The following is a 16,897-nucleotide window of genomic DNA, read 5'->3' on the forward strand; positions in this document are numbered from 1 at the left end:
TCTGCGACGATAACGATTAATTGGCTCATTAGCCGAAAACTGCGTACCACTACTACGCGGTCCTTAAACTGGACATGGATTACGTATGAAAAGTAAAGTTCCCTGGTGGGAAGAATTTAAATTAATTAAGAGCCGCACGAAATATCGTGCGACTGGGTTGGGGTCGGCGCCGAGTTAATTAAAGGTTTCCGAAAACTTACACTATTGCTGAAATGTTGAAGAGATGCTAGAGCTGATGACCCGACGTTCGCGGAGCGTCCGACCCCTTCGAGCCCCGAACGGTAACTGAACGCGAGACCGCCCTGCGGCCTCGCGCCTAACCACGTGAAACGCGGGAAAACCGACCCGGCCAGTTTTGGACTTAAAGACAAGTTACAAAATATATGCATATAAAACAATTAGACATAATTTCCCTTACATGAATCCTCTTTTAAATTGTTATTAATTTAGTTGTTTTAACTTGACAAATAATTATATATAATTAGTTAGGCGCATTGACACACCCGGCCGGGCGCTGACGTCGCTTAGGTGTTCGTCGCGGCGCACTTTCATACACTCACGCTCGGGCGTGTTCGATGCACTTAGGGGCAAGTGTTGTTGTGGCATAACGACCTTTGCGGACCAGAGGGAGCACCGGCGATTGGCGTCATAAGGAAGTTAAGTTGTGCATAAGAGTGGCGCCCAGATACAAAATTAAAATAACCAAAGAGTTTATACTCGACAGTGTATTGATAATCATAATAATTAATAACCAGAGAGAGAACTACTGTTAATATTTATTATTTATAATATTATTATTTCTGATTACACCTGAGTTCAGATAATAGTCCATAGAGACTATTTGCTGAATAATAGTTCAGATAGGTAAAGACCCTTAGTTCATGAACTAAACATATGTAATAGTTCATGCCTGAGGAACAGAATAATCTATGATTATATGAAAAAGTAAACTTTATTTCTGTTGGAAACTAAAACTATTTACAATTTTTTGCAGAATTTTTTTTTATCTAATACTTCTTATCATTTAAAGGCAAATAAATAATGACAGAAAATTAAGTTTCTGAAAGAATATCTAATAATTGCTGAACCTGCCATTACCCGGCCACTGTAGAAGGCCCGGAAAGTACCTGACGGGTGCTACAGGCGTCGCGGTGCTGCTGTATACGGGTTGGGGGGGGGGGTTTTGGGATACTAGACTGTTGGTGATGGGTCGCGTGCCTTGCCAGGTACGCAGCTGGGAATCTACCCTGAAACTCCCTACTCGGCCATGTGGAGGCCAGAATGGTGCGGAATAATCGTAGACGACACAGTTTATATTTAATTGGCTTTTAATCCACGAACATCTCCAGTGGTATGCATAGGTACGTTCTACTCCCTACACAAACACTACACGGTGGCAGAACCACTACAAATGCTAGGATAATGCGCTCTGTGGCATCTGAGCCATTGTACTATTACACTAACACACGCTGATTACAAAACACGACACTACCATACTGTGAATTTGCCGTGGCAGTCTCGCGGGGACGTGATTACTAGTTCGCTGGAAGCGATCAGCACCGAAAATTAATTGTCTTAGGAGGGCTCAATGAGTGTGGTCCTAACTTCGATTCTACATTTACGTGAGGTTGTAGTCGGCAGGTGTATGCGCGGCGATCTTAACTAAAACGAGTTGGCTGGAGTCGGCCAGTGCCGTAAATTGCGTGGTCCGCGACGCGGTGCGGAATCACCAATGAAACGGTCGAGATAAGCCCAGGTCCGCGAAATACACGCCGAGTCTATGTGAGCAACAATGAATTAAAAAAGTTTGGTTATTAAATCAAGTGCAGAGTGAAAGTTCGGTGGAACAAAATTGAAGGCTGTTCACGGACACACGTCTTGATCCGGCGAGGAGTGGTTGGAGACTGCCGAACATGGCCGCCTCGTAAGGGAGGGAAAGTTATATCTTCTTTGTGAGTCGGTGCCAAAAACTTATATCAACTTGCTTAATTTGCTCTATTATACGCTAAAAACATGTTCCAGGTGCTCAATTAAAAGGTACCACCTGGTAATTGGGTGCTTAAGGCTTAACAACTGTTTTGGAGTATTTAATTATTTTAATTGTGGCATCAAGTTGGCGACTGTAAATTTATTAACATATTGTCTCACTGTGAACTGTTTTAGTTAGATTTCTCCTAATCTGACTCGATCATTCTCACGAGCCCTTTAATTAAGGCCAGTGGCCGCGGTGACTGGTAATGAGGTTCGTTGTCTACTCCGTGCTTGCGGTGCTCGCCCGCAGTAGCTACGACGCACTTGTTTAATGCCTGTGAATTAATAATTGTGTCCTAATGTCTTGTTCCTTAATTGTTTTATGGGGTCTAGCCCCCGGGGTTTCGTGACTTAAAGTTTATTTGAGTCTAGTGGGGTCATGCCTGAGGCGCATTCCCACTGGGCTAGGTGTGCGCTCCGAAAACGGGATCTGGTACTAGCATGCAGAGCACGGGCTTAGAGGCCATGGTCGGGAAGATGTCAAACCGCATCTGGCACCATTAACTTGTGTATAGTAAGTTTTTATGTTCATAGCAGGGATGTCCCAAGCATGTTGTACTAAATAAAAATGTATGACATGGAAAATTTTCTGGACTGCATTTTATTAACGCGATTGTGCTTCTATCTTTTTGATATTTAATGTAGCAACTGTATCGATGGTTGCCAAATGTCTGCTACAATGCAATTTAATTTGTTTATTGCCTCGTGCTGGGCACAGGTTATTAAAACAGATGCTTTTTCGTTACCTTGCCGTCGTCCGGGTTCTCGTGTTCGAGTCCGGGCATGTATCCTAGCAGGAAACTAGCTCTTATTGAAATTGTGTTCCGGGAGGGCGCCAGGTTAGCTCAGCATCTAACCAAATCTGGGTTTCGTGGGTACGTTGCCCCTGCATGGCCCGCTAGGACCGTTGGCGAAGTTCGTGGTTGGAGGGGCCCCTAGTTGGTCTCACATCACAGGACCTGTGCAGCATAATACACTGATTTCTAGCTGGGGTAGGAAAACTCAATACAATAACAAACACGAACTCGATATTTATACTGTCGCTGACACGTCGCGCACGGAGGCTGGAGGCTGCGGAGTAGTCGTTTAATCAGGTGACGATTACAGTCGCAAATTACACTGACATTACACTTGCACATTGTACAAGTAATTACCCTACATAATTACACTTGATTCAATATGAGTGCTTTGACACACTGTCACTAGTTAAGCCCTCACGCCAACTGAGGTCAAGGGGGAATTTGATTGGAGGCGGCCAATCCCGAAAATTGCTAATTTGGCGGCGCCCGTATTCACCTGTGTGAACCGCGGCCCGCAGTGAAATTAGATACACAGTTTGCACGTAGTTATGGGCGCCTGTGCACTCGACATTGAATAAAAGTTCATTGGTAGCGGGAGTTGGCCCGTGCTGTAAGGTGAACTACCCCACGTAATATCTTGTGCAGGGAGTTTAAAGTTAAGTGGCTGGGTTAGCCCCTACACCGTAAAAGGACCGGGGACGCACGAGGAGTTAACGTAGACGAAGAAAATAGGTTTCGGCTGTATGACCTTAATTACCAGAAGTACTGTTCAGTGTGAACAAAGGATGATGGCTCCCTGTGGAACGCACATCCGTCCCGGTCCGCGAGTCGCTCGGTACCTACTCGGGTTTGGCCTTGGCGCGAAGGAATGTATCAGCTTTTTCTCGCACCAATGATGCTAAAGTTCCGTTATTCGGAAATTATTTTAATAACAAGAAACTGAGAGTGGCTCTAAGTTCGTACATTAATTATTAATGAATAATTTATGTTAAATCATTAATATTTATTTCACAGCATTCCCGTACAACGCGATAGAAATTCATGAAACTAACTCTTGGTGGCTGTAGTCCGAAATATAGTATAGCCAGATTTTTTTTATGGAAGCTAGTTTACAATAAAAATGTTTATCGGTAAGTATAATAATGGCAGTGCGGGTGAAATACATATTTTGTTACAAGCTGTTAATTGATTTAAATCTTTTGAATAGATAATGTATATTTCAATTTATTTTGGTAACACGAACATACCAATTTTTGCAGTTTTATTATGTTGTAGTTCGTACCTTCAACGTGAACAAAGTTTTGCACTGAAGTTAGTTTTGGTATTATTATCTTTTATCTGGAAATGCATTTTGACTTTTTAAAATTATGCGAATGTAACGTAGAAGGCGTAGTTGTTGAATTGACGTTCTTTAGAATGTGTGTAGATTCGAATATTCCTTAAATTTAAGATTATTGGTTATGTTTTGCAATGTCGTCCAAGAAAGTCGTGTCGTATTTTTACAGTCCGGATGTTGGAAATTTTCATTACGGGCCTGGGCATCCAATGAAGCCTCATAGATTATCTGTAATTCACAGTTTGGTTTTAAATTATGGACTTTACAAAAAAATGCAAATATATAGACCGTATAAAGCTAGTGCTCATGACATGTGTCGTTTTCATTCTGATGAATACATTGAGTTCCTTCAGCAAGTGACGCCCCAGAATCTACAAGGATACACAAAATATCTTACCCATTTTAACGTAGGTGATGACTGTCCAGTATTTGAAGGATTGTTTGATTTTTGCTCAATGTACACAGGTGCTTCATTAGAGGGTGCGATGAAACTTAATAACAATTGTTGTGACATTGCAATTAATTGGTCTGGGGGGCTTCATCATGCAAAGAAGTTTGAAGCATCAGGATTTTGCTATGTGAATGACATTGTAATAGCTATATTAGAGTTACTGAAATATCATGCTCGTGTACTGTATATCGATATTGATGTTCATCATGGTGATGGTGTTCAGGAAGCATTTTACCTTACAGATCGTGTGATGACAGTGTCTTTCCACAAGTATGGAAGCTTTTTTTTCCCTGGAACAGGTGATATGTATGAAATAGGAGCAGAAAGTGGGCGTTATTATTCAGTTAATGTTCCTCTAAAGGAAGGGATTGATGACTCAAGTTACGTGCAAGTATTTAAACCAGTTATATCTAGTGTAATGGAGTTTTATCAACCAACAGCAATTGTGTTGCAGTGTGGTGCTGATTCTTTGGCAAATGATCGCCTTGGCTGCTTCAGTTTGAGCACAAAAGGACACGGAGAGTGCGTAAAATTTGTGCGTGACTTGAATGTTCCGCTCTTGGCAGTTGGCGGAGGTGGATACACATTGCGTAACGTTGCCAGGTGCTGGACGTATGAAACTTCTCTTCTCGTAGATGAATCAATTAGCAATGAGCTTCCTTACACAGAATATCTTGAATACTTTGCCCCAGATTTCACTCTGCATCCAGATGTAGTTACAAGGCAAGAAAATGCAAATAGTAAACAATATTTGGAAACGATAACCAAACATGTGTACGACAATTTGAAAATGTGTCAGCACTCTCCTAGTGTTCAGATGCATGATATTTTAGAAGATATTCCACGAAGGAACTCAGTTGGCCAAGAAGAGCCTGACCCAGATGTAAGGGTCAGCCAAGCAGAAGAAGATCAGCGTATTGAGCCAGAAAATGAATTTTTTGATGGAGACAAAGACCAAGATAAAGGCAATGAACATATCGAAAGTTAGGTTTTGTGTGGTGAGAGGCAGGCAGAGGTGAAGACTGCAGACCTTGGCCATGAATGATGTCATTACTTTTAATTTTAGGTTTTTTGTAACATAATAGTGCTGGTTTTTGTATTTTGTTCAATGACTTGGTGACACTTATGTGACTAAATAGATTGTAAGTATAGTGGTATTAATGGTATGACTGCCATGAGAAATGTACTTGCAGCATGAATTCTTTAAAGTGAGATTTTGAGTATACCTACAGTACACTCATAAATAATGATTTTGAATTTCATCCTAATTTTTTTGAGAAAAAGGTAGATCATGGAACTATTTTTTAAGCATATATTGTTTATGGTAATTATTTCCGAAAAGTTTATTCTTCCTTCAACAAATTGTACAAGTGTTTATCGTATGTAACTGTATACAGAGAAGCAAAAGTAATGATGCTGACTTTTTAAGCCCTTTTTACTTAAAGTATCCAATGAATTATGTCCATTTTAAAAAGCATGACTGACATCTTGGTGACTATCTTTTGCATGACATTGCTCTTAAAATTAATGATTGAGGTAAAAGTTCCGAATCACACATCCAAGTTTAGCCCTTGATCCCGATAGCATGATCTTGAATTTGTTGATTGTCTTGTTCTGATGCTTGCTGTTTTAATTTAGTACATTGAAAGATCCTGACCCAAAAAAAAAAAAACTTGTGGTATAATAATTAATAATGATCTTAAATTGAATACAAAATATATTTTACTTTTTATTCAACTTAATGTCATAACTTATTGTTATCACAAGTTTTTGTTATGTGCAGGATCTTTTGACGTACTAAATTAAAACAGCAAGCATCGTGTACCACAGGATCATGCCATCAGGATCAAGGGATAAACTTGGGTACATGATACAGAACTTCGGTCTGATTTATTGAAGAAAAATAGACATAAATATGTTAGTGATTTTTTTTATGTACTTACACATGATTTTTTGGTAGATGATAGTCAATGAACACAGGATTCTTGGCTTAATCATTAAACCCATCACAGATTGAGTTAACCTGATAAGGATTTCATAAATGCTTGTTAACTTGTATAGGCTTAATGGTTAAACTTTTTGAACTGAATATTGTTTGGTAATTTTACAGAATGATGCAGTGACTATTTTATTAGTTTTTTATTTTATGTTTGTAGTACACACTGGTAACCAAGTGTTTTTCTTGCTGTATCGACTTTACAAGACTTTTTATTCCTTCCTCATAAAGAGCTAGATGTAACTAGGCTGTTTAGGCTTTCAAAACCTGTGCTGTATTCTCTATTTGTTGCAGCTGTAAGGTCATATATGAATACAAATTGTGGCCCTGTAGCATTGTTATAAATGCAGTTTTATTAAGTACTATAAGAAGAGTCAATGTGATATATATTTTGAACTTAGATACCTATAAGAAAGGGTAGATTACTTTACAGCTGGGGAGAAAATCTGTTGTGCATTACTATAGAACATCCCACTTTAGATTGCAGTGTGGAACTAAATGGGCACTTTCTCTCTCTTTAAAACACACTTTGACTGCTGGAAGCGCTGTCCCGGTTTCTTCGTGTGCTTTTGCCATTGATAATACTAATTTAAAATTATATGTTTTGGGCAAAGCAATTTTTTACATTTTGTAGAGCATCAAAATATGCATCAAGTGATACATATTTTGCATACTCAATGGCATTTTAAGGAGCCAAAACAATGAAAAAAGTTACTTCCTCAATGGAACTGTATTGAAGTATTCCAAAAAGTAACGCATAAAAAAAAAATTAATCTACAATTGTATTTGAGTCAGATTTTTTTGTTGATAAATTCTTGTTTTAGAACGCCACCGAATAAATCTCGATACATAAAAGCTCTTTGTTTCAGTTACATTTTTTTTTTATTGCATTTCCTCAGAAACTGACACATTAAAAAGTTGATCAGCTGCAAAGTTTTTTTTTTTTGCTATTAAATTTAGATGGGGTCGAAAGCATGAAAGATGTTCACGACTGCCATTTGATTTTAAAAGCAACACCATCTCAATTGTTTGTACATTTTTCATGTCCATAGCTGTAAAAATGTCTTATAAACACAAGAGCACGCTGTAATAGAGGCTGTTGTTGTAAGATGAAACATGGCCATGTGTTTGGAGAAGTGAGTTTTGCCCTGCAAGCAAGTTCAAAGATAAAGGCTTTGTTAGTTTATCTATTTCCTTCGACACATTTCTGAATACCAGCATGCCAGTTAGTGCAGTGTCTCACGACTAAGAGACACGTTGTGTCTGGTGACTAGTCACAGTTTTTTTTTACAGGTGATGTTAATTGTGAGTTTAATTTCTGCCTTTATGTGGATTACACCAAAAAGAAACTACATTGGTAGGTAATGAAGGAAGGAGCGCAATATTGTGTTGAAAGAGTGTGTGTTTTTTTTTTTTTTTTTTTGAAAAACATAAATTTGAACAGATCAATAAAGGAAGCTTTGGTCAACTTAGGTCAGCGGTAGGGATATTGATTAAAATATATATGTGTTATTATTAATTTTTTTACATGTTTACTTTATAGTTATTGTTTGAATTTGTACCAACAATTGTGTGAGAACAGTTTCTTGTTGTAAGTTAGAGTAAAAAAAGTGATTTTTTTACAAATTGATAAGTATGATAGTATAAATTATAAATTACAATATGAGTTATTAAAATGCTTCTTGTGCAATCAGAATTCCATTAACACATCTTTTGAAATTCGTGTGTTGAGAGATTTGGCAACAGTGTGCGCCATAAGCCAGGTACTGCAATCTAGAGTGAGACTGTATATAGTATTTTAACTTTTCAAATGTTAATTACAGAGCAGGTGTTATTTAATGCCTTTTGTCTCTTAAAAAAATTTAACATTGTTATTTTTAAATTTATAAATGTCATGTACTAAAACTCATTAAAACATCTCAATAAATTAATGAACCATTGCATGTAGGCATGCAATTATCATAAACTGAAACAAACTAATATTTTCGCCTATATCATTCTATTGTACTATCAATATAATTTATTTAATATATAATTTATATCAATTATAATTTATTTTAATTTGTAAAATGCCTTCCAACAGTACGAAACTCAAGAAGCAGGCACAACAAATTTACAAAGACGTGACATCTACAAAAGGACAACACCAAAAGGACAACACAAAAGGGACAAGACAAAACACACAGATACATTAATTTGTATACAAAAAAAAATTACACAGAAAAACTAAACATTTACAGAGATTACAACCAAAAAGTTACTACATAGTAAAACAAAAACAGAGTAGTGAATAACAATAAAGCATAATTATTAATAGGCTACTTAACTAAATTGCATTATTTGTTTATTAAAGTTTGTGACATCTATAAATTAGGTCAATGTTCCTTTGGAGGGAGAAAGATAGCAAACAATTATTAAATTGAGGGTCACTGTACCAGTATTGTCAAGTACATATATAATTATTGCATAAAGAGAACATCTAATGAATTATACATTAGAAAGGAAAATCAATGATGAATTTGGAAGATTCTTAGAACTAATTATTTTATTGTGTGAGCATTGTTCTAGTTTAGTTCTGATTAGTGCTAAATAAGTGAAAGGATTGATTCATTATTAATGGCATAAAAAGTTATAATTTTATTTAGGGAAAGGATTCTACAAGAAGAAGAATATAAAAAATTCTACATGAAATACAATTTAGAAACTAAAATGATTCCAAGATCTTTGATACTGGATGTTTTACAAATTAAAAAATTATGTAATTTATAAACATATGCCGCGACTGTTATATACTACTATACATATACATACATTACTAACTCCATGACTGATTTGTAGTAGGTTTAATAGTATTGTGTATACATAACCTACCACACAGTCACACTCTCTCTCTAATATTGCTAGGGCACCAGGTATCTTAGATACCGTTTACTGTTATCTATTTTTGTAAACAAACTCACAGATTTCATACCTTAAACGTGTGTAATTTAATAACACCTGCATTGATTGACAGTATTGACTAATATTATTTAAATATACAAACATATTTAAAAAGAAAATACAAATTTATATCCAGCAAAACTGTTTAGCCTCAACTTGATAATCGGCCGGAAATTTACGGCGTGTGCAGATTTAACTGCAAATGTTCTGTATCTGATTATCACAACAAATAATGGATTGAAAAAGTTCTTGATGTTATTTATGCACACGAGGGACAGTTCTATCAGCTTGAAAAAAAATATATATATATTATAGACAATGCAAAATTTACGTTAAATTTTCAATTAACCTAAATTGTTTCCATTAGGCTTAGCTCAGGGTAGATTTGATATCTTGTTAGTTTCTCAGACCTCTGGGGAGATAGGAAAAGGATTAACTCTGATAATAGTGTTATGGCCTGCATCAAAAGTACGTTTACTAGCTATTAATCTCAGTTTGCAATCGTAAGTGGCTGTTCATTCATGGATTTACGGACGTAAAGCACTACCGATTTAAGTGTATTTACTGTTATTAAAATAGGCTTACTCACTTCTTCGTACATTCCGTCGTCCGAATCAACATTTATAACACTTTTAAACAACTTTCAAAATGATTGCACTCAATGTACATACGCACCAAGAAAACTGAATGTCAATTTTAATATGGCATCACCAGAAGTTTTTTTCTAAATTCCAAACAAATCTTTCAAAAAGGTGCCAAAATCAAATGCGGGATTTTGATTGGCCGCCTTATAATAATGAATATTGTTTAAACCATTATTGATATGCTTCTGTTATAATATCATAGTCCATCAGTCCAGAGAGCAGTGTAATGTCCAATAATCAATGAATTATAAATAAAATATATGAAAACAAATAATAGGTGAATAAAATATGTTGACAGCTTTGAATATCCTGCTGTGACTTGTTACGTCACACAAATTGATAGGATGATGATTTCGGGTAAACTTTATATATATATATATATATATATATATATATATATATATATATATATATATATATATATGTGTGTGTGTGTGTGTGTGTGTGTGTGTGTGTGTGTGTGTGTGTTTGTATATATATAATATGTATTATATTGAGAGTAACCATATTCCTGGTGCACCAGTTTTTAACTTCAATAATATCATTTTGGAGTGATAAACAATAATTTTCTTAAATATTTCAAGATCATCAGAACACCAGAAGAGCACTTAAGAACATGGGTTAAGTCATTAATAAAGATGTTAAATAGTAGCGGTGACCAAGTACCACCCTGCGGAACTACAGAACTTGCATTAAATAAAGAAGAATGATGATTATGTATAAATACCAAAAAGTTTCTATTCTCAAGATAATCAGAAAACCAAATAACATAGTTGACATTTACACCAAAATAGCTTTTGAAGTAATAAAGAATGATTCACGTTATCAAATGCCTATGCTAGATTGAAATAGCAAGCATCAGCCTGACCCCTATCTGTGACTTCAGTGTAAATTGGATTTAGGAAATGTAATTAAATTAGTGGATATAGACATTTCCGGTATAAAACCATGTTGATTATGTGATAGTTTATTACTAAATTCAAAATTTAAATATAATTTTTTCAAAATTTTTTTAAAAACCATAGATTGAAGAAATTGGATGATGATAAGAAACAGTTTATTTAGAGTCATTTTTGTGAAGGGGAATAATTTTTGCCATTTTCTATTTGTAAGGAAAAACTTGAGATTTGAGACTAGTAGGCTATTATATGTGTGTTTCAAAAGAGGAGCCAGTAAGTTGTAACAGCCTTCCAAAATAAAATTTGGTATCCCATCAGGACCGGCTGATTAGGATTTTAAGGCTTTAAAATCTCATGAAACAAGACATTCAGTGATAATAGGAAGATTAATTTTTCAAGACATGTATCATTAAAAGGAACTTCTTGATTAGTAGGTACATTTGAAAAATACTCAGCAGAAACATTTGATAACACCATAGGGTCACTGTAAGTTACACCGTTAGTTTTTAGTGAGATTTGTTCATAGAATCAGTCTTCCATTAACTTAACATAATGAAGTACCTTGGCTTCTGGGTGAATTATTCGCCAAGGACACTGCTACAACCCAGAAGCCAAGCTACTTCAGACAATGGCCGTGAAAGCCTGCGAACATTATTAACTTAACGCCAAATTGTTTTTGGATTGCACTTAGTATTGATTGTTTGGGTCCATTGGATTTTGTCATGATTTATTAAGTACTTGTTTTCCTTAATACAGTGAATGTATCAAGCTGTTGGGGAAACAGTCTAAGGATATATTAACAGTTAATGGAGGATGAAAAATTACTTCTTTGATAAGCATTTCAAGACTTTGACTGAACATTGAGAGAAATTTGATGAACACAGATCTAACAGATTTGGCATTGGTTGAGTATAGTTGCACTGAATAAGACCAAGCCTAGAAGTAAAATTGAATAAACATTGCACCTTAGAGTTTATGTAGGAATGTAGATGTTGCCAGTATTTTTTGTTAAACCAGTCAATACGAGAATGTTGAAAAAACTAAGCACAGTAAAATGTCTTGACAGATGACAAGTTTATCTTCAAGAAACTTAAAATAGGCTAGATATGCAGTTAAATGTATGTGGAGGTAAATATTACAGTGTGTGATAAAGTTAGTAGCAGAAATTTTAATTCTTACCCGGGATAACAAAGTTTTCAATTAGTTGAACCTATAGGAATTGTATATTATGCTGTTTACAAATATACATATATAGAAGTGAGACTTTTCAAATGACTGAAAAACTGTACTGTGAAAACATCTACTGGAGGCATAAACCACTTAACTGGGGATTCAAATATGACTTAACACCACCGTAGTGACCAGTGATACATGTGCTTTGATAAACTGGCTGTTTTTAATGATATCTATTGCAGCATTAACCCAAAAGTCTAGGCTTCGTCAGTATGTAATTGACTGTTATAGGATAGCCTAATACTTTTGACAATGTCCAAGTTTAACAACAAAGAAATACAATTATTGCAATAATTGTTAATTGGTTAGTGAATGCACTTTACAATTTATTTTCAGGCAGTTACCAGTGTATTTTGTTCAATTTTGAGTAGTAAAAATATGTTTAAATATGGACCATACTTGGTTCAACTATCATCACAAGGATATGACTTACCCTTTTTGTTGAGTTTACTGTTACACATTTTATTCCTTATTGTAGGTATTTATTTGCCAGTTTACAACACAACACGATACATAACGAACGCCATCATGCATCCTCACTCAACTGTCTTCCACACAACAAGCACACCAACTCCGCCTCCTAAACAGTGGTGCCAACACACCACATTTGTCACCAGTCCACAATTACCCTACATACACAACACCCCTCCCCTTTTACATGACACAGTCCTTCATCCAGCCTGGCTTAACAGATTCTCTGGCCGGTCTGGTCCGTTTTGGTGTACGAGCTTCGCTTGTTTCCCTTGCAGCTAGTGGAGACTGGAAGGTGCTTTGTTGTTCTGCAGCCATGGGTACTCTTGGCGAAAACCCTTTGAAGTCTGCTTCTTCACCTGGAGACGGTGGTGGTAGGTCCTGACTTGCTCTCTCCTCCGCTCCCTGGCCTTGTACGGCCTGGTCCTTTTCTTCCTCTACTGCCATTGGTGACCTTACTTCACTGCCTGCATATGGGGTCATTTCTATGGCTTCTTCCGGAGGGTGGGCATGTCTGGACCGTAACTGGTCAATGTGCCGCCTCATCAACACCCCATCATTGGTGATTACCTTGTATGATAATGGACCGGTTACTTCAATGATTCTAGCAGGCAACCATTTCTGCCCACGCCCCATGTTTCTGACGTACACCAGGTCCTGTGGCCTGAACTTCCTTGGTGGAGATGTAGTCATGCTGTCTTCTTGTCTTTGCTTCATGTCCTCTGCCAGATCTGGGTGCACTTTATCCAAGCATGTTCTTAGCCGACGCCCCATCAGCAGTTCCGCTGGACTTGTCCCTGTAACTGCTGTAGGTGTTACATGTTGTGTTATCAGCATCCGAGCTAAACGCTGTGAAAGGTCACTGCCGCTCATCCGCTTCAACATCTCTTTTGCCGACTGTACCATCCTTTCTGCTTGTCCGTTGGATGATGGATGGTACGGGGCAACTTTAATAAGCCTGATCCCATTGTTATCTGCAAAGGTAGTGAATGCCGCCGAACTGAATGCTGTTCCATTGTCACTCACAATCGTGTCTGGAATTCCATGGGTAGCCATCAAAGACCTCATTGCTGTGATAACGCTTCTAGCATCTGTGGATGGCACTGGAAGCACCTCTAGCCATTTAGAATACGAGTCAACGACGACCAGAAACACCTGCCCCTGAACAGGGCCAGCAAAATCTACATGTAGGCGTGACCATGGTTGCCTGGTCCATTCCCAGGGGTGGTTTGGGGCCCTTGGTGGCGCATGGCGCGTGGACTGACAAACCTCGCATTGCTGTACCATTTCTTCGATTTCCTTGTCCAGTCCTGGCCACCACACATAACTGCGAGCCAATGCCTTTGTTCTTACTACTCCCTGGTGACAAGCATGTAAAGTTCGCAGAAGGGGATTTCGGCCCTCACTTGGGATGACTACCCTCGATCCCCACAGCAAACATCCACGGTGCAGTGATAGCTCATGCTGCCGCCTCACATATGGCTGGAATTCTTCCCCTAACTTGTCACTTGGCCAACGAGTTCCCACCCACGAACAAACTCTAGATAGAATGGGATCTTTCCTAGTCATACCTGCAATGTGATGTGCCCTGAGGGGGGGAGTGTCTAACACTTCCAGAAGCAGCACTTCCATGGGTGCTGGTACCTCCATCTCTGGGGTTGCTCTTGGTAGCCGACTGAGGCCATCCGCATTCGCAATACTAGATCCTGGCTTGTACACCAACACAAAATCGTACCCACTTAGTATTACACTCCAGCGAAGCATTCGGGGCGAGATTATGTTTGGTGTGACTTTATCGGTCGTGAACAGTCCTAATAATGGTTTGTGATCAGTGCGTATTTCAAACTGCCGACCATAAACATAATTATGGAACTTCTTGACCCCCGCTATAATGCTTAAAGCCTCCTTGTCAATTTGGGCATACTTCCGCTCTGTTGACGTCATGGTTCGTGAATAATAGCAAATTGGCACTTCTTCCCCCTGATTATTCGGTTGGCTAAGAACAGCTCCAATTCCATACTGAGATGCATCACACGTTAATATAAGTGGCTTTTGTGGGTCGTAGTGAGCTAGTAAAGAGTTTGAGGTTAACAGAGCCTTTGTAGCCGCAAAAGCTGCATCCTGCACCGTGGTCCATTCCCAGCGAGCGTCTTTCTTCAAAAGCTGATGCAAAGGTTCTGCTACACTAGCCTTATCCAACAGAAATGCATGGTAAAAATTAAGAAGACCTAGATATGCCTGTAATTCATCTCTGTTTGCTGGTGTTGGTGCATCGTGAATGGACTGCACCTTGTCGGGGGTGGGCCGTAACCCATGTTGATCCACCACATAGCCTAGAAATGTAACTTCTGAAGCCCCCAGCACACATTTCTCTGCCTTGACATGTATACCAGCATCTCTGAAACGCTGTAGTACCTGTCGCACATTGATGAGCAACTCTTCCATGGATGTGCCCTTCACTAGTACATCATCAAAGTACGGCACGACGTTCTCTAGCCCCGCCAGTAGGTCTTCCATGAATCGTTGAAACTTCCCTGGTGCTACTCGCACCCCAAATTGCAGACGATTTACTTTGAATGCCCCCTTATGTGTGATGATAGTTTGCGCTGCTGCCGCACTCTCATCCACTCGTAACTGTTGGAATGCTTGTGCCAAATCAATTTTTGCAAATACTTTGCCTCCACATAGTTTTGCAAGCAGTTGGCTGATTGGTGGAACAGGATATAGATCCTCCTTCAATGCCTTATTCAATGTGCTTTTATAATCAGCGCATATTCGCACATCACCATTTGGCTTCAAGACTGGAACAATGGGTGTGGCCCAGTCTGAGTACGTGACCGGCGTATATACCCCTTGTGTTACTAATCTTTCCAGTTCTTTTTCAATTTTCGGTAGCAGGGCGTATGGTACTGCACGAGGTTTTAACCTCACCGGAGCCACACTAGAGTCTAGTTGGAATCTTATAGGTTGTCCCTTAAATTCGCCCAATTCTTCACTAAATACCTCGGGAAATTCTGAGACTAACTCTGATAGCACCCCCGTTACTTTTAACACCCCCTTCACTTCAATCCCTAACGGTTGCATCCAGTTTCGGCCCAACAGAGAGCGATGACGCCCCTTGGAAACTATCAATGTAAGCATGCACCTCCGCCCACCATATGTCACCTGAACCCTGCACGAGCCTAATGTCTCAATAGAATTTTTGCTATAGTCATACAGCACACAAGTGGTTCTAGACAGTGCAGGTTTTCTGTTTGCATAAATTGCCTGGAAAGTCAATTCATCTATAATTGACACCGCAGCCCCTGTGTCTAATTCCATTTCAACAGCCTGACCATCTATTAATACAGTTGTGCACAATTCCTCACATCCTGCTGCTGTTATCTTCCATAAGTTGTAAATATCTGGTTCAGTACTACCTGTCACTGTGCCCAACTGCACCTCCGGGACTTCCTCCACTGTGTGAACATTACCCTTAGAGTTCATCTCACGTACCTTCTGTCTACATACCTTTTCCAGATGGCCAGGCCGTTTGCAAAAATAGCATTCCACGTTCCTGAACCGACAAGCAGCTCGTAAATGTTGTCCACCACATCCAGTACATCTTACCCCTTGATTGTATCTGGGAGGTTGCTTAACCTTGCTCACCCTGTCGACCCCCGCTGCTTGTTGCACCCCATTACCCTGTGGTGCTTCTTGCCCTACGTAGTCAGTGTACACCGGCTTGGACACAGCCCCCCGGATGTCTCTGGTATTTTGGTTTGCTGCCTCCGCAACAAGGGCTTTCTCCTGTGCCTGTGCGAATGTCAATGCCGTTTCTGCTAATAGCCGACGTTGCACTGTCTCGTCCTTCATCCCGCACACAAATCGATCTCTGAGAGTTAGGTCCAAATTAGCGCCGAAGTTGCAGTGTTCTGCTAGCCTACGCAATTCTGCAATGTACTCTGCTACACTTTCATCGTCCTTTTGATCGCGACGATGAAATTTGAACCGTTGGTAAATCTCCGACGGCCTAGGGGAGAAATGATTTTTCAAAATTTTCATAATATCTGCATATGATGTGGAGGCCACAGAAGCTGGAGAATTAAGCGATCTT

The 16,897-nt window shown here is 38.7% G+C and overlaps 2 protein-coding genes across 2 annotated transcripts; one reads left to right on the forward strand and one right to left on the reverse strand.

Annotated features, from left to right (window-relative positions):
- The first annotated feature begins 4,216 nt into the window (after nucleotides 1-4,216).
- LOC134532979 (histone deacetylase 3) lies at nucleotides 4,217-8,594 on the forward strand. Its single transcript, XM_063370076.1, has one exon. The coding sequence runs from the start codon at nucleotides 4,302-4,304 to the stop codon at nucleotides 5,604-5,606; it is 1,305 nt and encodes a 434-aa protein (XP_063226146.1). The 5' UTR covers nucleotides 4,217-4,301; the 3' UTR covers nucleotides 5,607-8,594.
- A 4,390-nt stretch (nucleotides 8,595-12,984) lies between these two features.
- Nucleotides 12,985-15,318, reverse strand: LOC134533417 (uncharacterized). Its single transcript, XM_063370939.1, has 2 exons — nucleotides 14,373-15,318; nucleotides 12,985-13,775 (listed from the first exon to the last, which is right to left on the reverse strand). Exons 1-2 carry the CDS (start codon nucleotides 15,316-15,318, stop codon nucleotides 12,985-12,987), a joined length of 1,737 nt encoding a protein of 578 aa, XP_063227009.1.
- Between the last annotated feature and the right edge of the window lie 1,579 nt (nucleotides 15,319-16,897).

This window comes from Bacillus rossius, chromosome 6 (assembly GCF_032445375.1).
Source record: "Bacillus rossius redtenbacheri isolate Brsri chromosome 6, Brsri_v3, whole genome shotgun sequence".
Taxonomy (NCBI): Eukaryota; Metazoa; Arthropoda; class Insecta; order Phasmatodea; family Bacillidae; genus Bacillus; species Bacillus rossius.